Source organism: Ciconia boyciana, chromosome 23 (assembly GCF_034638445.1).
Source record: "Ciconia boyciana chromosome 23, ASM3463844v1, whole genome shotgun sequence".
Lineage (NCBI taxonomy): Eukaryota > Metazoa > Chordata > Aves > Ciconiiformes > Ciconiidae > Ciconia > Ciconia boyciana.
The window spans coordinates 7,356,753-7,382,082 of record NC_132956.1 but is presented as its reverse complement, the minus strand read 5'-3'; the positions used below and the strand labels follow the sequence as shown (position 1 = coordinate 7,382,082).

The following is a 25,330-nucleotide window of genomic DNA, read 5'->3' as shown; positions in this document are numbered from 1 at the left end:
GCAATCGGACGAGAGTGGAAGCAGCAGGCAAGCCCTTGGTCCCTAGACACACTCCTTGGGGGCAGGACCATGACACGCATTGTCTCTTACTTTCAGACTGGGACGTCCTGGAGCCACCCAGAAGGGCTCAGCTGGGGAGAGGTTGAACTGTGCTAGGGATGGTGCAGGAAGGGAGGCCGGATGGTCTCCTCTGGTGATCCACAGTTCTCCCCTGCCATTGTGCCAGCTTGGCTTTCTCCCCAGTCACTTCTGGTGGGCACAGACAAATACATGAGGGCATCCAGGCAGCACGAAGGCAGGCAGGTTGCAGTAGAGAGTGGAGGACTTGCTGATGGAAGAAAACCCTGTTTGGGCTCTAACACAGGCAGACCATGCAGCAACATCACAGCCTACATCAGGGCAACTTTATCCTGCAGCCAAGGTGGTTAAAGCCACCCTGCTGCCCATCCCAAGCAGGACGGAGCTGCAGAGAAGAAGCTGGGTCCTTATTTACCATAGGAAAGGCTAAAGGGCTTCCATTGCTCTGGGAGATAATTCCGTTTCCACAGACACTTGGGCTGAAAGCTCATTTCCCCTCTCTTCCCCTCTGCTCCTGCTCCAGCACTTTCTTTGCCTTTTGTTGCCCATCTGAGGTGCCCCCCAGCATTCAGGGGAGCTCAGCATCGCCCTTTCTTGCTCTCAGTCCCCACAGGAACAAGACTGCATAGCACTGCAGGGACAGGGCTCTCTGCAGGGCTGTGGCAGTAGCAGTCCTGTCCCTGCTGACCAGGCAGCCCTGGGAGTGTTCGACCTCCAGGAGTTGTCCCCTTGGAGCAAGGGCCTGCCTGTGGCCAGGCTTTGATGGCCCGGACTTGTGTGTGTGAGTATCCCACAGCCCCCATCCTCCACAAGCTGCCTGCAGCTGCAAGGTCAGTACTGTGGGCGAGATCTCCAGACTCTCCTCCACATCTGATGACACTGAAGGAGTGCCTTCAAGAGAGTGAGCTGGCTTTTGCTCCTCTTGGCCTGAGCATCTAATTCTCACCTCCAGGCCAGCAAGTATTTCAACAGGTTGTTCCTTAAGTAGAGCCATCCCCCTCGTGTTAATCTCCAGCACTCATCTGCCCTGCTGACCAAAGCTGGCCAAGCTTTGTGGCAAAAAACAGCCAAGCATTTGGCTGCAACAGCCCAGCCAAGCTGCTAGACCTGCATCTACCTACCACCTCTCAGCTCCTGTGCATGTGGAGACTATTACAGTCTCCGCACATACCCTTTAACTGAAATTATGATTACATTCTGTTGACAGCACTTAGCACATTTTCTTGGCTTGTGGAGGCCAAACTGTGCTCTCAGTTACCCTGTGGGCGTTACCTCCTGGAAGGCAGCAGGATGGTAAGAGTTGGTGAAGACAGAAACTTCTCCAGGGTTCCTAAAATGAGTATTTGTGGCTAGATGCTGATTATAAGCCAGGCACAATAGTTGAAGAACTGTAGAAGTCGAGATGAAAAAATTTGGTTTGGGCTTTTCAGAAAAGCCTAGGAAGGTTTAGGTGCAGAAATCTCTGTTCCCCTAAGGGAAATGTTTCTTCTCATATTCAGCTAGACAGGGAAACTTGTATTTTTATCAAATGCAGCCAAAATTTTAAGAGAAACAGCACTCACTGCTCCATGCAGGTCTCAGCAGTGTGCAAGCTGCCTATCCACAACCACACTGGACACCTACTCCAGGTCCTACCATTTCTGCAAAAACAGATCCCAGTGGAGCATCTCTGTTCTTGGAGAGGGCTTGGCCCTGATATTTTAGGAGGGCAGCAAATCTAGAAAGAGGTAAAGTGAAGCCAGATGAATGACTTCATGTTTCCCCTGCATTGACCTGCAGCTACTGTGCACAAGTCAGCTCTGCCAGGTACTGAGCAAGAGCAGCTCTGTGTTTTCCATGCTGATGGCAGGCAGGTAGATGTGCAACACCTGCCAGGTCTCAACCGGTCAAACACCAGCATGTAATTGGAGAAAGCAGCTCCAAGAAAATTTTCTGTCAGGGCAAGATCTGGCTGTTCACCAGCCCCCCTAGCCTCCTCCTTCTGGGAAGGAAACCTGGGCAGGCAGGCTGGAAGCAAGTCAGAGCCACTCTGGCCAGCTTCCCAACAGGGTTTCGAAATAGCCTTGAAACTTAGTGAGATTCCCTCACCAGTTCTCATAAGCCTCAGAGATGACACAGAGAAATGCTGCAGGGCTGTGGGAAGAAACCCTAAGCGTGGCTGAGCTGTGAAAGCAGGTATTAGACAGTTGAAGTGGGTGATACTTGGAATTTTTTAGCCCTCTCCCAAAGACATGGAGTAAATAAGAGTGTAAATGTCCTTATGTGACATGTTCTTTTTGTAGCCCCTTTGGGTAATGAACTAGGTAGATACTTTAAATAGGGTGTAAGCTCAGGGGGTGCCCATAGGAGATGCAGGGCACAGCCAGCATTGCCCAGTGAGTGGAGCAAGGCCAGCTGGGTGCAGAGACTTTAAATACCAAGGAAAGGACAACCATAACCCAAAGGCATGCCCAGAGCGGAAGACCTGAGGCCAAGGGGAGTGTTTGGACCACAGCAAATGACCTGGTGCAGTAGGGTGGGAGAATCTCAAGAGGGTTTTGGGTGAGGAGTGGGGCGGTGAAATGAAGGAGAAAAGAAAAGTCGAGGGGAAGAACCATCTTTTGCAAGAAGTAGGAGCAAGGCATACCAAAAGCTGAGACTCCAGCCACACTGCTCTTCACGTTGCTTTGCTGCTCCTGCTTCGCCTTGTAAAACCTGCCCTGTAGTGTATTGCTCTAGAGGCCGTTTAATGTGTGCTGTAAAACACTGGGCAGCATAACTGGCTTCCTGACATTTGGATGGAAGGGTCTTAACTTTTACATTTCCTGCTTATGTTGGACTTAATTTCTCAATCTTTAACAATGTGGGGAGAAGGGGAGGGGTATTAGATTATACCTGTTCTGTAGCGTAAGCCTGGTAAGTAGGGATATTTATGGAAAAGTTGATGTAAAGAGAATTCAGTTGCAGCCAGGAGCATCGCTGCAATGACAGAGGTGGATTCTTGGAAATATTCAGATCTTGTACTCGAGGCTAGGGGCATGGTGCTAGGGAAGACAGGGCCGTGTTTTCAGAGAAGCAGCAAGGAAAAAATGCCATCCAAAGCCTTGCATGGTGCTAATACAGGAGCCAAGTTCCCCACTGCTGTATGAGGACAGTATTTCTCATGGGGGATCCCTGTGACATGAATTTCCACAGTGACACTGGTCTTGTGCCCAGGTTTCCTCCTTACCACCTTCGCCTGGAAAGCTGACCAGTGTCCTAAGGTCCGTGAGCTTTGCAGCCAGTCTGGATGCAATCTAAAGGCTGATGAATAATTGCCTCATGCCTTGTAGTGCTTGACTTTGACCTCATTAGATAGATTGTGATGATGCTGAACTTAGCCTCTGCTTCCCTGGAATATGAATGTTTCATAGATCAGACCTGGAGGGGAAGGTGAATGCATGAAGTCCCTCCAGACGGCCAAGCCCCAAGTCACTGCTCTCTGTAGGGCAAAGGGATGGAAGGGGTAGGTGACCTGAAACTATGCAGCCAAATATATAGCTACATATATGTGTGTGTGTATATATAGTGCTTGACAGATAGCCATGGGGAGGGCATCTAATCTTGGGACCTGAATTTCAGAGCTGGCCCCCAAGTTCTAGCTCCAAACACCAACACATACAAACCATCGTTTAGCATTCCCCAGCTTGACTGCTATTAGGGAGCCCTCAGCCTTGCCAGTGTCCCCATGGAAAAGCAGGGCAGACCCCAGACAGCAAGAGGAGAGTGCAGCTGAAGGGGTGGAGAAGTTCCTGCATGGATCTTCCATGGATCTTTCAGTCTTCCACTGAAACAGTAGTACCTCACTGAAAACGCCCCTGGGCTGGGAGCTCTGCTTTGAAGAAAAGGAGAAAGTGTTTTTTCTCCCATCAGGACTGTTTTGCCCAAGCAGGGAGAGGAGGTGGTGTAGCCCTGAGCACTGGCTGCCACACACACATGGCAAGGAAACCCATCGAGGCAAGTCCTTGGGGCCTCTGATATGGGGTAGACGGGTGACAGCAGTGGCTCCAGCAGGTCTACGCTCTTGTGTGGCTCTCAAGCACGGATGGGCTGGCAGTGCTGAGCAGCACCTTGGCATGGGTACGTGCAGGGTCCCCATGACAAAAGCCACCACATGTCCCCCAACACCTGCTCAGGGCTCGAATTTGAGCTGCTGAGGCAATGGGAGAAATGCAAAAGTAAGAGCTATGGCCCTCCCAGTGGTCCTGTCCATGGACATGGCCAAGTCCCCTACATACATGGAGCGTGGGCTGAACTGAAAACAGGGGCCTGGGCTCCTCCCTGCCCTGGCACATGCAGCCAGACAAGACCCTGATGTTGGCAGAGAATGAAAACGTGTCTTGGCAGCGTCCTGTCTCCCCACCCCGCAGCAGGGCTAAGGTGGCTCCCGGAGCAGAGGCAGGGATGGGAAATGAATGGCTGCTCCCCAGGACCAGCCCAAAATGCTGAAGGCCTCCAGGCTACAGCCAAATTAGCAATGATCTGCCCCAAAAGTGCTGCTTCTCTGATTGTTTGGGCATCTCCGGCCCATCTCTGACATGGAAGTGAGGGGGCAGTGGTTCAGAGAGGCCCTGCAGCCCTCGTCCATCCCCTCCGCCTGAGATGACCCTGCTGTTTCCTATCTCTCTGACTTCTCACTCCCCATCCACATCCCTGCCAGCTCCTCTGCTCATCAGACAAAGGAGATAAATCACTTGGAAAGAGCAAATCTCCGTTCATTTAAAAACCTTTTAATTTATTTTTAAAAAATAGTGCTAATAAATTAAAAACGTCTCCCAGAAGGCCTGAATCCAAAACCCTCTGTCTCCAGGCGTTTTATCTGCCTAACCTTGCCTCACAGGAAGTGCCCTTACCACAGGCTTTCGCAGCGCGCTGCCCTATTATCCGGGTAATTAGTCGAGTCTGTAAATGCAGAGCAGAGCTGGAACCTACCGACTCCTCCGGAGAGCTGGATTTTCTAAGGGAGAAAAAAAAAAGAAAATTAATATAAAGTGCACCTCGGGCAATGAAGGCAGGAAGAAGGAAATGGGAAATATCTCCACCACAGCTCATACAAGGGTTGTTTAACCCTTTTAGGGCCAGACAGGCTTTGCTGTTACCCTGGAAAACTGTCTGCCAAGTGCTACCTTGCTCCTCAAGTGGCACTTGTCTCCATCAGCATGCTTAATTTGAAACCTTTTGTGCAGTCTCTTGAAGCTATTCCCAGTCCGTGCAATTCCCAAAGTAGCTGATGGTTTTGACTCCTCCAAGGATGTCCTGTTTTCTGCGCTGAGCTGCTCTGTTGCTTCCTCAGCATCCTGATGCTCCGGCCCTGCTGTATGTCAGCGTGGGTCCCTGGGCAGCTCATCAGAGGCAGCTTGGCTCTACAGTCCCATCCTGCCCTGCCAGAGGAGGGAGGGGACTTCAGCAGAGACTTGGGTACCCAGATTCAGGGGATGGAGAAAGGAAGGGGGCAGGTGGCTTTTTGGAAAGAGGGACCACAGCTCAGGGCCCTGGTTGCATGGGTCCCTGTGTCCGGTCCAAGAACAGAGCTATGAAGTGCATTGCCTGCTCTGATCATCTGATGTAAATAGAAGGTGACTTTTCCAAACAGAGAAAGACACCTGTAAAACTGAATTGGCAAATGCATGAAGCACTGTCTGGTAGCATGGGGACCAGACACTTCCCTCCTGTGGTCTCCTTGGGCCAACTGGTCCCAGTTTGCTGTATCTTCTCTCCCAAGAGCAGAAGCCTGGACTGCCAGAAATGTGTCCTCACTGATGCAGCTCAGGCTCTGAACCAGTCGGGTACCTTCCAACTGGTTTTTGAGCTTTGGCTGAACATGACCCCAAGCAGACATGATATTTTGCAAGATTATAAAGAAAGAAGACAGAAAGTGAAGGCAGTTCAGGTGAAAAGGTAGTTCTGGAGCCACTGCATTTTTCCATGGGTTACGGCTCTGCTGTAAGGCTTACCTCCTTTGCAGGATTCTGTCTATTCTCCCTTTGCCCACCAAATCCTCACACCACCCCTCTTGCGTCCTGCCAGCCTGGCTCCCCCCTCCCTGGAGTCACTGATCTTGCAGTGACAGAAGCACTGAGCCTCCCCAAACCCTGGGTCTCCAGACATGCTTGCTGTGACCTGTCAGGGGTCCCCAACTCCTCTGGCTCCTTGGGCTTCATTTTGCTTGAAGCCTTCCCCTCGGGCACAGACCCTTTCACAGAGCAGCTGAGGGAGAGCAGCTGCCTGTGCCGGAGGAGGGAAACCTCTGCCTCCAGGAAGGTGTGAGGGTGAATTGATTGCCTGTGAAAAGGAGGAACAGACACTGCAGGCAGCAGAAATGGCAGTAGGGGCAAGCTACAGGCATGTCTTCACCGTGGATGTGCCAATGCACAGAAGCTCTGCCCCCACCCCACGCTCCCTCCTCCCAGCAGCAGCACATTGCAGGGGACTGGAGGCCAATCACCAGCAACTTGGGCACCTTGGGGGGTAGGTAGAGGTCCCCAGCTTCCTTCCCGCAGTTTGGAAACACTCTGCTGTAGACCAGGCTTCCTCGAGCCTGCCTTCTTCCCCTGCCTGGCAAAGTGCAGCAGCCTTCTCCATGCCTCTCCTGCCTGAGTCATCAGCTCCATGGTTATTGTCTGTGCATCCCAGCGACCGAGGTCCCCGCTGCTCCGCTTTGCGGTCAGCTCCTTTTGTGTCTTGTAAATGATATGTGCATGGCAGCGCCTGTGCTCCCAGGACCCCCCACGAGATCCCGTTCTCAAAGGCTTATTTCAACCTTGTTAAATAAATCAAACGGAATTGAAAACATATTTAATCCGGTACCTTCGTCAGTTAGAGAACAGACAGAAATACTGGTTGGAACAGACACATTCTGGGCACTGCTGCGTTTTTAAATGGAGAACAGAGCTGGGCGAGGAAGGATTGGCAGCTGCAGGCAAACAAGGTATGACCTACAGAGACGTCCCCCCCGACTCCAGCAATAGACCTTTCAGTGCCACATAAACCCTGTAAAATGGTGCAGCACTGTGTAAGTGAGAGACTGGGAAGTTTCCAGGCCAGACTGTCAGAATGGATCCTTGTACAGAGGTTGCTGCTTGCTCCTGGCAGAAATCAGGTACCATTAGTACCTGACAACCTTCCCATCTCTGCTTCTTTGGGACACCCATGAACTCTGTTGCACTCCATCACAGCCTGGCTTCTCCTTATAATTTGCCAAAAATGGGCCTTTCAAGGACATGATTAGTTTCCCAAATTAAAACACTGACCTTAGTAGATGAATCCCATGATAGGTCATTTCTCTCTCCTGCGCACACTTGAGCACCCCCCTCTTGTGTGTCTCCATTTAGGGGATGGGCGCACGGCTCCAGGCTGGCTGGAGTCAGGCATATGCTCTGTGTCCTTTCGCATCCCCCTTCCCTCCTTTCACTTATTACAGGCACTTGCTGCATCTTATCATCCAGACCATGCTTGGGAAGGGCACACCCTCAGCGCACATATTAGTCGCTACCAGGAGAGCAGGGCTTATGCTGATGCTACGCAACAGAAATATGGCACCTCATGGTGCAGTTACTTTTCATCCTCCGGACTAATCAGGCAGCTCTTCCCAGCTCAAGCTCAACCCCAAGCCATGACCTTGATTCAAGGCATCAGGGTAAAGCAGTCTGGCCGGTGCCGGGCAAGAGGTCAAACTAAATGGTCACGACAGCCCCCTTGGGCTTTCAGACTACCAATTAAATCATTTCCAGTGCTTGATTTGGCCATAGCAACCAGCACGGCTAGCAGCAGCGGTAATTACATTTACTGGCAGCTTGACTAGATGCCAGCACAGGACAGGTGGAAATGCAAGTCCTTATCGAAGGCTGCACAAAGTCTCCCTCCAGGGTGCCGCAGTAACATCTCGAACTGCACTGGGACTGAAATAGTCAGCAAATGTCCCATCTCCAGCTTCTAATCTTACTGCATCTTCAGGTTTATTAGCTGCAAATTTGTGGTGTTTTGTGGCTTATGGAAGAATTTATAGTACTATATAATTTTTTTTTGGCTTCCTGTGTGGAACCACTAATAGTCCCTAACAGGCAGAAAATTGACCTGAGACTCTTTCCCCTCCTTCTCTCCTTTTGGCCTGACTGAAGATATTAATAGTTCCAGGCTGCGTGTTGTCAGCTTCAAATCACCCTGGCAGTTAAAGCCCAAAATAACTGTGCCTTTGATGTCAATTTACTTTTATTTCTAAATAAACAACAGGGTTGTTTAAGATCTTCCAAATATGAAGCTATAGGCTCACTCTAGAAATAACAACAATGGAAAGCCAGCCAGTTCATTGTGTCTTGGGCAGACCAGGTGACCTTTAAGAGGTTTTCATTTTAACTAGAAGAACAGACAAGGCTCCTTTCGACATCCCACTGTGATGCCTGGAGCTGGTAACTTGGAGCTCAACTCCAAGTGATTTTTTATAGTCATTTCTCTTGCACATCATTTCTGAACCTCTTGGCTGGGTGATTTTGCTTCCAAAAGCCCTTGATAATGGGCAAAACTCTCTTCCTTATGCCATGCCTATTATTTTTCTTTTTTGTTATGAAGCTTCTCTATTGTTTTGGCATAGCCATGGCCATGGTGCGTTGGCATTCTTCCACCAGTTAATGCTGTCATTGGGTCCACTTTCCCAGGTGTGCCAAAAAGGGCAGCACCCCACAGCTGGGAGACCCCATACGTAGCGTGCAAAGCCTTGGGGCAGACCCCAGAGCCAGGGCAGCTGAGACCCAAGCAGTGCCAGGTCCAGTTCCCTTGGGCCAAGAGGCCTCCCATGGCCACCCCAGCCCATGTGCCACAGCAGTGTAGTGGGGATAGTGTCACCTGGTGGCAAGTTTGGCTTTTTGCAGCTTTCCCCACATCATCCCAAAGCTGGAAGCAGTGGGAAAGTGTCAGAGCATGGAGTTGGGACCAGCAAAGCATTGCCAAAGCAGCTCAGATAAGGCAGAGAGAGAAAGGGGACACTTGGAGGCGTTTTCTACAGCATGTCCATTTTCTATATCCACCCAGGCCCTGGAAAGGGTTTGCAAATGACATACAGTTCACTGACACACTCAGTGGAGGAAATTTTGTTGCCACTGAAGTCAAAATGCAAAATCCTCCCCAACCCACTGAGTCCAGATTCCTTCCCATCTGCCTTGACCCTACGCCGGGAAAGAAGCTCTGGAGACCCACCACCAGGTGCACAGGCTGGGCTAATTCATCACGGGAGAGCAGGCGGAGAGCCGCGATGTCCGGGATGGATGTAGCCCTGCTTCTATCAGATGTGTGGAAAGACCTGAGGACTGAATTTCACTAAATGAGCAGCAACTTCCCCACTGCCATGAACACTTATGGCCTCCCCTGCAGTGAAGGTTGGAGGCTGTTTCTGGGCCATTGCTTGAACCAGAGCCCGACCCAAGTTCTAGGAAGGAAGGAGAAGGGAGAGGGAAGCCACCCTTGTGTCCTGGTTTGGGTCTCGGCTTCAGGGAGAGCTGCCCCACTGCAGGGAAGAGGTGACACCTGGGGACCATCTCAGGTACCGGCTTCTTCCAGTCTCCTCCAACCAGATGAACCCCCCAAAATCAGCCAGGCTTGGCACAGGGCAGCACTGGAGGCAAGTCAGGGTGGTGCGAGCCGCACACGGATCAAGAGCAGTCGGCTGCAAGCATCACTCAGGGGAGCTGTTAACAAGCACAATTGGGTTTGTTTTCCAGGAGGGAGGCTCACCTCACCAAAAACCAGGAAGCACCGGCAGGAGCGAGCACAGGCACATTGTCTCTCCTGAACCGAGTGGGGTTGCTGGCAGCCAGGCTGGAGCAGCTTGGCTACACCTGGTTGCACTTCCACTTTCCAACAAGCCCAGTATATGCCAGCATTCAGAGATGGCTTTTTACCCAGAGGGAGCAGCTGAACACAATGCTCTTTGTATCTGTCAAGTGCAGGGGGGAGGGAGGAACCGAGATGCTGCCAGGGCTGGGAAAGGTGTGCATTTGGTCAGGAAGAACTGGTCTTGTACATACTTGCACACACACGGAGGTACAAACATAATCTTCATCTGCTGATGAAAGACCAGCCTGCCTGGAAGAGATGCGGGCTGGAAAGGAAATGCATTTTTAGAGAAAGACAGGAGCAAATATTACAGCACGCTGAATTATTCGTTGTAAATAATACTGGTTACAGATCAAGCTCCCTTTTTCTGTTAGTGAATCACAGGTGAGCCAAGCCTCCTCTCTGTTGGGCAATATTTTCCATCTGTCAACTGCTCACAGACACGTCAGGTATCGCTGAGGAGAAACTCAACCCTGCGCCATCGCACAGAGCTTCCCCCGGCGTCAGTGACACAACGTCGGTGGGCTGAGTGTCATCTGGGGACGGGGCTCACAGTGCATCACGCAGCTCATCCCAGCCCCTGTTTGTGGTACAAGGGAGGGAAGCAGCGCGGGCAGACACCCAGCCTTGACTGACCTCTGCAGCTTCATGCGCTGCTGTGAAACCTCGCTGTAACCTCAGAAAGTCACTGCGGGGCGAGACTTTTAAAGGTATTAAGCACCTTACGCGCAAGACAGAGATTTGGCACTGTCAGTCAACTTAGGCTGCTAATGCCCTCTGATTTCATTCAGTGCAGTGATCTGAAGGCTAATGGGATTTGACTGATGCTTTCAAAATGCCCAGTGGTGTCCTGTCTGCACTTCTAATCACTCACTCTCTTTGGAAATCCACTCCTGTGCCTCCCTGAGCTTCGGTGAAAGGCTGTGCATTGTGAAAGCCCTGCCCTGTCTTCCCCCATGTAACAGAGCCTGTGTAATGTGAGGCACTCAGCGGTGACAGTGATGGATGCCTGACAGGTACCATCGACAGAAACTGGCTAAGAGCATCCAAGCAGCTGATAACGAGCTACGTGCGCCTTGCAAAGAGTGAGGCGTATGAGCAGTCATGTGTTGGTCTATTTATTCTTAGACAGCTCATTTGGGGCTCAAGCAAAGAAGACTGCGAAAAATCACTGATCTGCTTGGACCCAGATGAGAACTGTGTCAGAGCAAGCTCTTTAGGAGATGCAGAACACTCATATCTAATAGCTATGAGCTGGTGTGAGGAGGGGACGTGTCGCTCCTGTTTCATTCCTGGGCCCTGAGGACACGCACAGCAGCTCCATGTGTGCTGGGACTCTGCCGCTGCATTGCAGGTTGGACACGGCAGGGAAGCAGAGCTTGTGATCTTGTCACCAGCCCTGTGCTCCTCCCTGTGCTCCAGCACTGGCAATTATTAGACTATGTGAACCCTTTCCAGACCTTGAGAGGTAGGTTCTACAGGAGAAAGATTCATTTGCTCAAATCCATACACGTAGTGCAGGCAACCAGACTCCCTCTGTAATTGGAAGAGAGAAAATAGCCCTTGGTGTGGGGAGACAAACCCTGCCATAGCAGGACCTGCCGCATCCTCTGGGCTGCAAAGGGAATCCAGCAACAAGGTCCAATATGGACCTTGTCACAGCTACACAAGACAAAATCCACCCAAGACAACCTTATTCCATATTTTTCTTCTGGTTTTGTCCCCTATCTTGTAATTCCCTGACAAGTGTTCCCTAGGACATAAGTCATATAAGCCTGGAGTCCTGGAAGGCACAAGGGAAGACCAATTTGGAGAGACGTTCTGGGTTGATTTACTGTGTAAATGCCTACAGGGCAAAGCCGAGACGGTGCTGTAGAGTAATTCCCAAACAGGGACACTGGTAAAGGAGAAGACTATGTAAGAGAGAGGGGGGCCAAGAGAGATCATAATATAATTACCATGCCTGGGCCCAGAGGATGAGAATTACAAGGTAATTGGGCAGCAACTCATTGCTGTGTAAATGCACGGTTATTTCTGTTCTGTAAACCACAATCCAGGTTACATGGTAATTACTTTGAGGTCCATTAAGTGTAATTATACAGTAATCTCCAGGAGCCAGTAATTACCTTCATGTTCCAAAGTATCTACCACTTAAAACTCAGTGAGTTTCATGCAGGTAGGAAGCAGTCGCATGGTTTTCAGACTTCAGTGTCTTGGTCTGTGGGATGGCCAGGATGGGGTCAAATGTTACCATTTCAGCTGGAACTGCCTTTCAAGGGAGAGCATTGGGCATGTTAGAGGAGGAATGCTACACATCTAACGCCCAGCCAGTCTCCATGGGCCCCCTCCAGCCACCAGCAGGATCAGTACTTTCAGAGGACTGTTCGTCCCAGGCTGCCAGCAGTGCCCCGTAGCTCAAATAAATCCTTTTCCAGAGGTCCCAGCCCATCCTTGGAGAACAATACAGCCCACCAGGTTTTATTCAGGCTCAGATGTCTCTTCTGGTTGCCAAGTCAGGGCAGATAAACCCTACACTTGTCATTATGATCAACATATTATATTTTACTTAATTTATTATACTGTAAATTAAGCTTAATGCTCAGCAGCGTCGAAACTTCTTGCACATCATTTCCATCTTTGGCTCACAGTTTCCAATGTGGGGTTCACTCCAACCATCAGAAGAAGACCTAGGCCTTCCCATAGCCCGCTCTTCCCACTGGTGGCAGGGAGATCCAGGATCCCCAGGACAAGCACCAAGGGAATGGTCCCCTGATCCCCTCTGCACCACAGCGCGAGGGGGCCCAGAGAAGTGCTTTCATGGGACTCACACAACTGAAGCTGCTCTTGTGTTTCTTGTCCTTCATAAAATCCCATTTTGACCTGCAGAGGCAGGAAAAATGACTCACAGCCAAAGCCCCTGGGGGTGAGCTCCTGGGAGAGGGGCATGGGGCACTCTGGAGATGTGAAGCAGCAGCACAGTTCAGCACTGGTCACGGAGGGACTTGGGGAGAAGGAGTCCAGATGGCAGCAGCCATGGCTTGGCCTGGCTCTCGCCTGACAGTGCTCCTAGCAGGGAATATTCCTGCTGCAGGAATGTGTGAGATTTTGTTTCCAGGCAGTGGCTGGATCGGCACGGTAGGAAAAACATGTCTCCCATGCTTAACAACCAAGTTTCCATTCCTTCAAAGCACAGATACACTCTGTTGAGTTCCTACAGCCACGTTAATGAATGTTTTTCCCTTCTCTGTCTTTCAGAGATCTAAACTACAATGAGCTGCTGGAATTCCCTGGGGCTATCAGGACACTGGGCCGACTGCAGGAGCTGTGAGATTTTCTATTTATTCCTTTTCAAAAGCATTCCCCAACAGAGAGGGACCAATAAAGAGTCGTGTGTGCTCCAACTTGGGGAGACCACTTGTTCCAAGATATTTCCCAGCCCTCTCTACCATGCACATAAAAGGAGTTCATTCCCTCAATTTCCATCAGCTCTAATCACCTCACCATCAGCCTCTGCACCACAGCTGGTGGAGGGGAGTGGGAGATCCCCCATCAGGCTTGGAGCAGGTTCTTCCTGCAGCTCTTCATTCTCATGTGGCAGCTGATGAAGTCAAAGTCCACCTGATCTCCAGCTACTTCTAATGTCCATTCCCCAGCTTGGGACCACAACCATGGAGTTATCTGTGTTGTTGTGAGGCCATGGCTTCTGCAGGCCCTGTGCCGCCTCCTCTGATGTGCAGAAACTGTTTGATCTACCTTAGGGCAAATTTATAATAGGGAATTACAAAAGTTTATGACCATTTTAGTGGCTAGCTCTCTCTCTTCTAACCGGTCAATGTGGGAGACACTAAAAAGGGGAAACCATCCCACTTTAGCACCCACGAAGGCAGAAGCCCCGAGATGGGGTCAAGATGAGTTGATGTGGATCCACAGTTCCTGTGGACCCTAAGACTATGTCACACTGGTGACAGGCTGGGGTGGGACAAAAGCAGCTGCTTTGGCACTTCTGGGAGGCTTGGAGTAAAAATCTGACACTACTTTTTTCTTTTACTGGAATAATTTCTTGTCAAGGAGATTTCTCAGGTCAGACTAGATATCATCATTACTCTGACATTCAAAATGAGAATAAGATCCTTAATCCACTCTGAGATGGCTTTTGAAATGCCCATCACTAAATAAGAGACAAATTTCAAACAGCTATCCAACTAATCACTCACGCAGACTCCTCTGGGATTAAACAACCTGGGCATCGCCCAGAGCCTGGTCTTGGTCCTGGACACAGGATCCCGTGGCTGCCTTAATGTACAGGAGATCAGACTGTGGCCACAGAGCTCTCTTCTGCTGCAGAAGTTTGCTGATAGAAATTTTCTCAAGCTTAACCAAAAATATCACAGCTAGATCTACAAATACTTTAAAGTCACATGGGCCAATAATTCATGGTAGGCTGAACTCTGGTTAACTGCTGTGGAGCTATAATGGAGACCATCCATAAAAACTGTAATTCCTGGAGGGTATAAAATGTGTTTTGTTTGCTCCTGTTGCCTGACCTGTAAAGTGTTAAACCTTAAGTCTTGGTGGGTTCAGTGGAGTGACATATGGAGCACCAAGCTATACACAGAGTAAATGCAGCAGAATGAGAGCTTTGTCCTGCCAAAGGACAGACCTTGTTCACTTGCTGGGATGATGCTACAGCTGGAACAGAGCCTACACCTCCTATTTTATGTGTTTTGAAGGCTCTCTGCCTTTATAAGTGTTGAGGAAAGAAGTTGTCTCCAGGACTTTCTCATCCATTAATATCAAGATATTTGTTTCTCCTAACAGCGGTTTTCATAACAACAACATCAAAGCTATTCCAGAGAACGCATTTGTTGGGAATCCCCTCCTCCAAACAATGTAAGAAAATTAAACAATGTTTCTTAAATCCTTATATTCCCCAGAAAGGGGCATTTCCTGATGTCTTTGGTTGGGATTTCTGACAGTTGTCAGCATGACCGCAATTTGACATTTGTTGTATATGGGCCAATGCAAGCTGAAATCAGCTCCTTCTCAGCTACGCCTCAGGTTTTTTGCCATGGGTTCTCCTTTCCACACAGCTGAACTTTGCTGCAGTACAGGCTGATAACAACAAAAGAACAATATATGGGTGGTCTGCATGGAAATCTTACTGTGCATAACAGGATTTTCTAAGCCCTGGTTGACATCTGCCTGTGTTTATTCTTTGTGTTTAGAAAAGCTGCTAGCCAGCTACAGCAGTAGCTATATGTATCAGGGAGCTGGGACACCAGATCATTGTGTGTCTACCCCAGACCCATGGACACGAAGTTCTGCACATAAATACACCCAGTTGTCAGCTCATTTCCCCTCTGACCCAGACACAGATAGAGATTTTTGGACAGTTCTTCCCTGAACCACACTGATATTGGAAATCATGGCAACTGACAAAAGCTCTGCTTGGCCAGTCTGGGACTTAACTTATAGAAATACCAATGTCTGGAAAGCCATGGTGACACTGGGTGAAAACAGTCACTGCTCCAGTCAAAACAAACCAGCCTCATCCCCATCTTCCTTGGGCACCATCCTTGGACTGACGTGGGGGTGGGATACATCCAGAATACTCATGTCTCCGTTGGATCTGCCCATCTAAAGTCTTTCACAGTCAGTGGGGGGAAAGTGCTTCTTGTAGGGGGTGATTCAACTCCTCCTGAAGCTAGCTGGATCCTAGAAGAGTTCACTTCTCTACACTGACTGTGACAAGTAGGAAAGATGCTGGTGCTGTGGATATGTAAGATCAGAGGAGGTGTCATCAAGCGCAAGGTGTTTCCCAGCAGTTACAGCACTATAGCAGGGTTGAAGGAGGGCATTGCATCTTTCTAGCCTGCCTGGTTCAGCAGGATCCTAAAGAGCCCTTTCAGAGCAGCAGGAGACCTCAGTTGTACCAATGTTCAGCCAAAACAGGCTAGTGGGAGAGCCTGGGGTTATCTGGAAAACAAGGGTCCCTCACAGGATAGCCAGCACCTCCTACATAGCTTACTACAGTTGCTCCAAGGCTCTTGACCTGTAATAGCATCTTCTATTCTGTAGTAGCATCTTCTACACAGCAGAATCTGACCAGTTACTCATTTCCTTTGCAGCCATTTTTATGACAATCCCATCCAGTTTGTTGGACAGTCTGCTTTCCAGTACTTGCCAAAGCTCCACACTCTGTAAGTTCACCAAGCACATCCTCAGAGAGGTAACACATCCAAGCTCCAAGCCCTGTGAGCTGGACACCTTCATGGCCTTCACCCTTCCTCTTTCCTAGAGCCCTTGTGCCAGTAGAAGACCATGAGGCCACTCTTATGGCCAGCCCCAAAGGCAGTGAGCCAAGGAGTAAACACTGCAGATGTTTTCTGCTGAGGAAGAATAATTTTGAGAAGGGCATTTTTGAGGGAGCAATTCATTCCTCCTGCCCACCTAGCTGTCAGGCACTTCTAGGGTCTCCACAGCTGCATCAGCACCAGCAAAGACCACACTCACAAGTGCCACTACGTTTGCTGCATGCTGCTCAAGCAAGCCCTGCACTGTTGTGTAGTTGCCCAAACATAAGGCCACTGAAGGCATCTGCTTTCCTCCACAAGATGGAGAAGCAGAGGAACACGTGTCCCATAACACCAACACCATAGCACAAATAATCTTACTGGGCAGCCAGTGGTGACAGTGCTTCCTTCACATGTATGGCCCTAAGCCTGCTCCAGGGCCACCACCATGTAATGGGGACCATCTGGACCAGAACGGGTGCTCCACATTGGCTGGCCTGGACTGGATAGCTTTTCAGCTAACCCGTTGTGGCATAGCACTAAATATTGAGGCAGAGGCAACCTCAAAATCTCTATTTATAAGCCTCACCCAGTGTCTCGCTGCAGGAACACACACTCAGGCAATAAAATAAATCCTTCAAATAACCATGCATTCTTTAGCTCCAAATGCATAGACTCTGGGAGGCTTGGGTGGGATGCCCTGCTTACATTCCCCATGGTAATTGTTTGGGGTTTTTTATTTAATTTGGGTAGAGATCATGCCAAGAATGTCAGTGGTTGGGGGAGGGTCTGAGCTTGCCAAGCCTTCTTGCATAGAAATGCCCAACTCTGGCTCACTGTATCTGCACTGCATGAGACATCTGCTCCACCACCCTGCCGGCAGTGGCATGCTGATGAGAGGGGCACCTTGGATCTGGGCCTCTGATCACCACATTTGGGTGTGAGAAAGCAGGTTTGCCACCATGGCAGAAGGGTCTGGGACCTTGGGCAGCTGCACTTGCTTCTGGGTCCTCTGTCCACCTCACTTCACCCTCATTTCTCTGCAGGTCGCTCAATGGTGCAACAGACATCAGAGAATTCCCAGACCTTAAAGGCACCACCAGCCTAGAAGTTTTGTGAGTGGCAACTCTCTCCCTTTTACCCTGCTATTTGTGCTCTTCCTCCTTCAAGGTGGTCCAGGCTGTTTCAGCGAGGACGACTTTCACAGTGCTGTGCAGTTGGCTGTCTTCAGCTCTGCCTCTCCCTGGTCACTCATCTCTCTGTGTCATTTCACCCCTGGTGGCTCGTGAAAGCAGCTTTTCTCTCCATGAGTTGCTCTCTCGTTACTGTTGAGTGTGCTCCGATCTTTTTTTGATTTTTTTTTCTTCCTTCCCTCTGTGTCTGTGAAGGAACGAGCCTTTGGGTGCAGTGCTTCAGCATGGTCTGCTGAGACCCAGTGTCTCTGCCCATCCTGAGACCACCACTGCCAGTGCATTGCAAGGTGGGAAACATCTGCCACCCAGGCTCGGGGCTCCTGGAACTGGTCTGGTCCCATCCTCACACCACCAGATCCAGGAGAGCAGGAGCTTGGAGGATGTGCTGTCTCTGGCCACCCACGGTTCTCCTCTCTAGGGCACTGGTCCACACACTGTGCCCAAACTGGGAGCACAGCTGACCACTCCAGCCCAGGAGTGTGACGTGGCCATGTCTTGCCTCAGGGACAGAGGGACACACTATCCATTCCCCATACATGGGTTTCTGAGGCAGTCGTGGCTCCAGGCAGATCACCAGTGTGGACAATGGGGAACTGGGATGGCAGAGCACGCCACGGAGGGCACTGCCACCTGCCCTCAACGTGGCCAGGGGCAGAAGTGAATTCAGTACTCAGCAGCATCCCAGAATTTCTTATAGGCACATTCACCTTTACCAGGTCCAGCAGCAGTGCCCGCTTCCAAGTCAGTTTCTGTTTCTCTCCAGGTATTTCATTACCCATTGATTTTGTCTCTCCTGCCACCATCTGGGACCGGTAGCTGGGCTTGTGGGTCACAGAGTCTGTGTGCTGCCTCTCAGTAACGCCATTTCTTCTCTCTCTTCCACTCCTCTAGGACCTTGACACGGGCAGGCATTTATTTACTCCCCAGAGGGATGTGCCAGCAGCTGCCCAGCCTCCGAGTCCTGTGAGTAACATGTTTCTCTGTCCTGCCTGGTCTTTAGAAAAGTGCCATCAGAAACGAGGCTTTCTTCTTGTCTAGCTCAGAGAGGGACCAGCTATGGAAGACCATCCTGTGGTTCTTGTTCCCATTATCTTTTCCATTCAGAAAACACCACCTTCTTAGGCACTACCTTGAGCTCCTTGAGCTCTGCATGTTCTTGAACTTGCTTGCTTCATCCCAGCGTGATGCTCTGGACTCAGGGCTGCAAGCCATAAGGCACATCCCCATTTGCCTTCTCCTTGCTCTGCACCAGTGGGAACTGTCTGCCCCATGCAAGGAGGGTAGAGAGGGTGCAAAGGGTGGTGGGTAAGAATGGCAGCAGCATTTCAGGGCTCCCAGCTATACACAGCACAAAAACCAGGGGTAAATCACATTCACACAATGCTCTGCCGCAAAGTTGGCTTACTGTAGTTGAAGCTCCAGCAACTGCCATCATCTGGAGGAAGGATCCCGTTCACATCGCGGGAGGGGGCAGGCCCGACCTGATGGAGACCTGCAAGGCCACCTCACATGGTGGAGCAGTGGCAGATCAGGGTTTTGCTCAGAGTCTCTAAGTTGCTTTGGCTCTACCTGCTTGGCAAGGCACTGAATGATGCTGAGTGGGGGGATGTGCTTTTTTCTTTAACTTGGTACATGATGAAATCAGCATCTCAGAAAGACTCCTGCAGTCCAAGACATCCTCAGGAAATGAATCATGAGCCAGATTTATACGTTTGCAGCCTTAGGGCAAGCAGGAGGCTTGCCTCTCATCAGCCTTTATACAAGCAAGCTGAAAATGAAAACAAGTTTGTTCCAGGAAAGCAACAGGAGTGAATTCTTGATCACAGAAATTGGAAACAAGAGAAAAACATAAAAATAAAAGAACACAATTTGTAACTTAGCAGATCACAGCATTTTGGCTCCAGCTGTCCCTATAGGGAAGACCTCTCATCTGTAGACATCTGGACCAATTCAATGGACATCTTGCCATGAAAGTGTAGCCTTTGGAATGGCTCAGGCTGTAGGGTCCCAAGTACTCTGTTTATGTTTGCAAGTTATCAGACTGTAAACCTTTGCAGCAGAGCCTGTTCTTCATGCTTGCCCCCTCCTCGTGGGAGACTTTTATTGGGCCACCCCACCTTGTTCCTTGTTCCTCTTTCCCAGTTAATTTTACTGACATGAATTGCATTGCTTTCAGAGTTTGGAGAGAGAGTATGTGGGCCAATGTTTGTGCATGTTTACATCTCTCTTGCCTTTGAAACGCATTGGCCTTCTGTCCCCACAGAGCTAGTGGTTGTTCTCGCTGCTTTCCCCGACTTTGCCAGCGCCTTGGCAGGTTGTCAGGTTGACATTACGACCGTGACACATCTGAACACAGATGATACAGTTAAGGCTGTATTTCTGGTCTCCTACTGCTCACACCACGCTGCAGATTTTCTGCAGAGACCTTGCACAGGGGCTGTAAGAGCCACCACAGGGGCGTGAGGCTCGCGGCCATGCTGCTACAGTGGTCTGTGCGTGGGCACTGAGCCCAGCACACCCAGGCAGGGCAGTCTTGCTGAGCTTGAGCTTGGCATCAACCTGACATCTTCCTGTTGCTTTTTTACAGAGCTTCTGCTCAGGGCACAGATTTGTCTTTCCTCTCAAGCAGAAACAGAGGAAACTTCCCTGAGCAGAGCTCAAGTCCCTTGATGCCACCAGTACCTTCATCCTGGTATGTCCACAACAAAACATGAGTGACTGAGGCTGCTCTGCTGGTAGATACTGGGCTGCATCTGGTTACCCTCACTCTGGAAGAACCAGAAATAACTCCTAGAGCTGTGTCCTCCCTCCATCACTGTCTAGCTAAGCCACTGCCCTGTCAAGCCCAGTGGATTGACACAGGGACCAGGGAAAAGTGACTGATGCTATAGCTCTTTCTCCGCACTGGGTGACAGTCTCCAGAGCCAAGCACGGAACTTTTGTTTGCTTTTCCCTCCCTCCTCCTCCCCACCATGGAAAACTGGTGGAGAGGGGGTTGGCAAAAAAATAAATAATTGAAATGTTTTACCAGCAACTTATTGGCAGAAAGATGGAAACTGAGTTTGGAAAGTTGGGGGAGAGGCCACATACAAAACTTTACCCTGGGGCAAATTTCCCTTGAACAACCACAAATCCAGCCTCTGCTAGTGGGGGAAAGAGCTGATTTTAAGCATTACTCCTTACCCAGCCCATTTCAGTTTTAATAAATTCACATTAAGCTATGCCAGGATAGGTTTTCCTCTGACTAAAAGTCACTCTACCCTGGACCCTGACATGACACCGGGCCATGAAGCAGTGGGGACAGGAGTTTGCTGGGAATTGCTTTCAAGTGACAGCACTTGAAAGAATGAGGACCAGAGGTTTTCACCGTCTGTAATGTCCTGTACCAAATCCCTGCCAGTGCCACAACCCCTTCCCTAACCCTGGGGAGAAGCCAGGAAAGGCTGAATGGAGAGCAGGCAATGGGCAGTTGGGTTTGCTCTGCCAGGAAGGATGCAAGGCAGCTGGCTGGCTGCTCTGCTGGCCAAAACCTCCCCAGGCTCTGCAAGCACATCTGCAGCTTTTGTGAGCACCGCCATCCACAACAGCAGGATGGGAGCTCTGGCACAAACACCTCTCCACTTTGCCCACGGAAAAGCAAGGCTGTGCACAGCAGAAGTTGGCACAGATGCATTTCACAGCTGACTTGGGGCTGGGGAGGAAAAGCCCACCCCAGCTGTAGAAGCAGCTCCATCAGTCCACAGCTTGTGCTGGAGGGAGCTGGGCTGGGGCTGGATGAGTAGGTAAACCACCGAGCAATCCTTGCCTTGCACAAAGACGCTCAGAGCAAGTGTCAGGTGTGTGCAGAGTGGAGATCCCCCTCGCCTGGGGTTACTACTCTCTGCAGCTGTGCTAAATGGAAGTCAAGTCATCCTCCTCTCCAGCCATATCTGCTTTCTAAGGGAGGGCTCAGGGGCACTCATTTTTTGATGTCCTAACATTACTGTACTGGTCCTTCCCCTGCAGAGACCTGTCACACAACCAAATCGAAGATCTGCCCAGTTTCCACCGGTGTCAGCGGCTGGAGGAGCTGTGAGTAAAGAGATGCCCTCGCTTGCACCATGCTCTTGCACTGGTCTGGCTGTTTCGGGGAGACAGGCAGTTCCCACACAGCAACCTCAACTTTCACCAAGCACTGGGAAAGTTAAGCATTATAACTCACTATCTGGACTGCAAATGGACCAGAGCTCCACACTTTGCCCTGTGCAAATACAGAATAAAAATACATACCCTGTGCATAGGAGCTTAATTCACTCAGGTCTTTTCAGAGGTCCCAGCCACAGCAAACAGAAGTAGGATGTGACAGCACTGAATTTTACTTCACTAACTCAAGTCCCAGGATGAGCTAATCAAGAATGGGGTTTATCTATACCATAAATGTCTTCTGCTTCAAGGAGGGGTCCCATGCCATGGGCACAAAGCAGCTCTTATCCACGCTGCTCAGGGCTAGCCCCTCCGTAGAGATTGATGCTTTCCTCATGTGTAGCACTTGAATTGGGTCTCCTCTGGACCCTGGGAGGCACCTCTGTTGCTCTGAGACAGAGTTATTCATGTTCAGTTCAAAGCGTCTGGAGATCTGGCCCTGCACTTCAAATCCAACAGAAGTTCTTGGCCTTTTCGAAAAAACAAAATAAAAATAATAGACTCCATGATTTTTTATAGAATTCCGCAACCTGAAAGAATAGATGTGCAGCATCCCCACAAATATACACTGGAGAGGTCCCTTCTCTCTGCAGCACCCCAGCCTGCATGGCCAGACCAGTTCATCCAGCCTTAGCAAAACCAGACATTAGGACACTGTGTGAAATCACATGAAAACAAGAGTTACATAGCCCTTGCTGCCTCTTCGGGAGCTCTGAGGACACAGTTAGAGCTGGATGTATTTTTATCTAAAGTACCCCCAGCAAAATGTTTGAAAAAATAGAATAAACATCAAAAAAAGGACAAACTTTCAGAATTCCAAACCTGTAGTTTCACACATTGTGCCTAAATGTCTTCTTACAGTATTTTATAATACACCAAATTCAGACTGCACATTAATATAAAAGCACAGTAAATCCCTCTTTCAGTCTACTTTTAAGTCAGACTGACTGTGTCTTAAATTAACATTTTCTTACAAAATGAGTATTTGGTCCCTTAAGCCCAAAGTTATCAACCTGTAAGCCCCACCCCCACCAGGCATCAGCATTCCTGCTGGGAAATGTTTGAAGCAAGTCTGGTGGTGCATGGTGGTACAGCCTGGCATGCACACAACTTAGGTGTGCCAGTCGCTCTGCTGTATCTGCCAATGTGCAGGTTTTTACCTGCAACACACAGGTGGTCCCTCGCAGCTAAACATCCTTGAATTATTTTTCACTAGCTTGCTCCAATACCCCTTCTTCCCAAGCTCCACCTCGCCCACTCAGTGAGACCCCCAAATTTGTACACAGATCTTCCCATGGCCCTCACTTGAAATCTTAGCTAGAAGTAGGACCAATGCCTTCTTGGCTACATGGGGCATTGAGAAACCAGCAGTAGAGCAGACAGGAGAGCCTCAAGACCCTCTCTGTGAAACACGAACGTGTGGCCAAATACCAGCTGAGACATTATGGCCATCATGTGCAGGTCCTTGTGTGAGATGAGTCAAGATCATTTCTGAGTCTAAAGGCAGGTTTAGCTACCCAACAAACACCCTGGGGAGTTGTTGTAGGCAGAGCACTAGGCAGTGGCTGTCTCCCCTTGCAGAAGGTCACACATCAAGGAGACCACTTCTGCATGTCTGGGAATTCATGATGGGCATTTTGCAGGAATTTTTAAAAATATTCACCATTGTTCCAACTAGGGAAAAGAATATGAAAAAATCGTGAATGTTTCCCACAAAGTGGATGCTTAGATCAGTTCTGGATGTCTCTCAAGGGGCATGGGGAGCGTATAGGTCAGTCAGCAAACACCATGTCAGCTCTTACCCTGCTCCCTCCCCTACCCCAGGAAGTGCAAGAGGCTGCTGGAAGGCAGGTGTGCAGGGGCTGAGGCACTTTATGAAAATACACGTGCAGGATGTGGATGGTGGGTTCAGCAAGACATCAGGATACTTCTTCATGAAAAGCTGAGATGCCTTCAGCCCTCAACCCCCTTCATCATCACCAAGGCAAAGGGCAGCACCGTATAGTCCTTCCTGAAGGGTCACACAGAGCTGTTTGCTGACTTACCAGATCCAAGCTCTCCTCTTTTGCTCTGGACAAAGCATTTGCAGGCTCATGATGGAGCGGAGTGGAAAATCAGTATGGCTTTGGGGATAATGGGGCACCTTTAACGGCCTCACATCAATGGCACTTTACTGTGCCATGATGGAATCAAAAGGAGAGGCTGCCTGAGCCCTGGAGCTACCCATAGGAGACAATGGCTTTGAGCTGTTTTGTTGTTCATCCTGTTTACCCCTTGAAATAAGAGTAGGTCTCCCAAGCTTGAATGACAACTTCCACTGTGACAGTTTGCATCTGCTGCCATGGGACAAAGATCCCTATAAAGTATGAACGCTTCCTTCAGCTATTTTCTCAAACCAGTTTCTGTTTTTTTCAGTGGTCTCCAGCACAACAGGATCCATGAAATCAGAGCAGACACCTTTGTGCAGCTGATGGCCCTGCGCTCTATGTAAGTCTTGTCTGGCAGGGGGAATGACTGGGATTTTTGCTGGGGGAAGGGGAACCATGAGCACCCAGCCAGGCTGATGTGGAGTTTCCCAACCCCACTCCCTCTGCCTCTGCTGCAAGGTTTTGCTGCCCAGTCCCTCTTCCACTTCCCCTTACAAAAGAAGAGGGCACAAACCTTCTCCCTGGCTTTCCTTCTGCATGCAGACACCCCCTGTAAATAAATTCATTACCTGCCAGGCATGCGGACACTCCACACCACACGCGTACGTTGCACAGCACAGCACACATTACGGACACCTGGCTCCTAAATGTCCATGGACTCGTGGCAGGGATTTACCACGGTGTGCATGAGCTCTAGCACCCCTTTCCTTACACACGCTAGTCCTGGGCCGTGCACTCCTGGGACATCCGTGCAGAACATCCCATTTGATTTGGGACTGTCTCCCCACAACTCAAAAGCATGTGTTAGACATATGAAGTGCACACAAGCATACACATATCATACACGCATAGTGACCTTGCAGTAGACAGCCCACTTAAGTACCTGGCATCTTTGAGAAGCTAGTAAGGCTCCACAGGGCATGATTTTCCCTGTGACGTGTGGGAAGAGCCCTCCAAATGCCGATGGTCTTAATTTACTGTTCTGTTAAGAAGTGAACTGAATTGCATAAAAGCTTTTTTCCCATGATGCAGCAATTTGAGTGTCATTTAATAGGCCAGCGTTCCCAGAGATCCCATGAGTGTCATGTACACCATGTTTACAACTGCACAGGAACACTCACATATTACATGTAACACTACAGACAAGCATGCAAATACAAGCATGCTGCTGCCACGCTATAGTCACACAGACGTACAGCTGAGCATGTAAGCTCTAGCATTTGCCTTTGGGTACGTTGTGAGTCCCTGTGGGAAGGATTCAACTCACCCAACGTTAGCCTTCTGCAGTGAGATACACACATCAGGGCAGGCACCCCTGGCTCCCTTCAGAGCTGGAGAGCTGTAGATATATGTAGGAGATGGCTCCTGTAGTCAGCCTTAGGAGAATAAATGCTTCTTGATATGCAGGTTCCTCTCTGCTGATGACAGAGGGAGATGAGCCCTCTAGCTCAGATGGAAGCAGAGCTTATTGAGGAGACTCAGGGAATCCTCCCCAAACCAAGACAACTGTACATGACAGGAGACACTCTAAGATAACCTTGGTTCGCCTTCCACACAGCTCCTGACCCTATTTGCCCTTGCCTGGGCACCCAGC

General features: G+C 49.8%; 1 protein-coding gene across 1 annotated transcript in view; it reads left to right on the top strand.

Moving 5' to 3' along the window:
- LGR6 (leucine rich repeat containing G protein-coupled receptor 6) overlaps positions 1–25,330 on the top strand; it is a 149,791-nt gene that overhangs the window by 110,499 nt on the left and 13,962 nt on the right. The window contains exons 7-13 of the mRNA XM_072844634.1: positions 13,177–13,245; positions 14,740–14,811; positions 16,050–16,121; positions 17,261–17,329; positions 18,299–18,370; positions 21,413–21,478; positions 24,005–24,076. Coding sequence (XP_072700735.1) covers positions 13,177–13,245; positions 14,740–14,811; positions 16,050–16,121; positions 17,261–17,329; positions 18,299–18,370; positions 21,413–21,478; positions 24,005–24,076 — 492 coding nt within the window. The remainder of the gene's footprint in view (positions 1–13,176; positions 13,246–14,739; positions 14,812–16,049; positions 16,122–17,260; positions 17,330–18,298; positions 18,371–21,412; positions 21,479–24,004; positions 24,077–25,330) is intronic.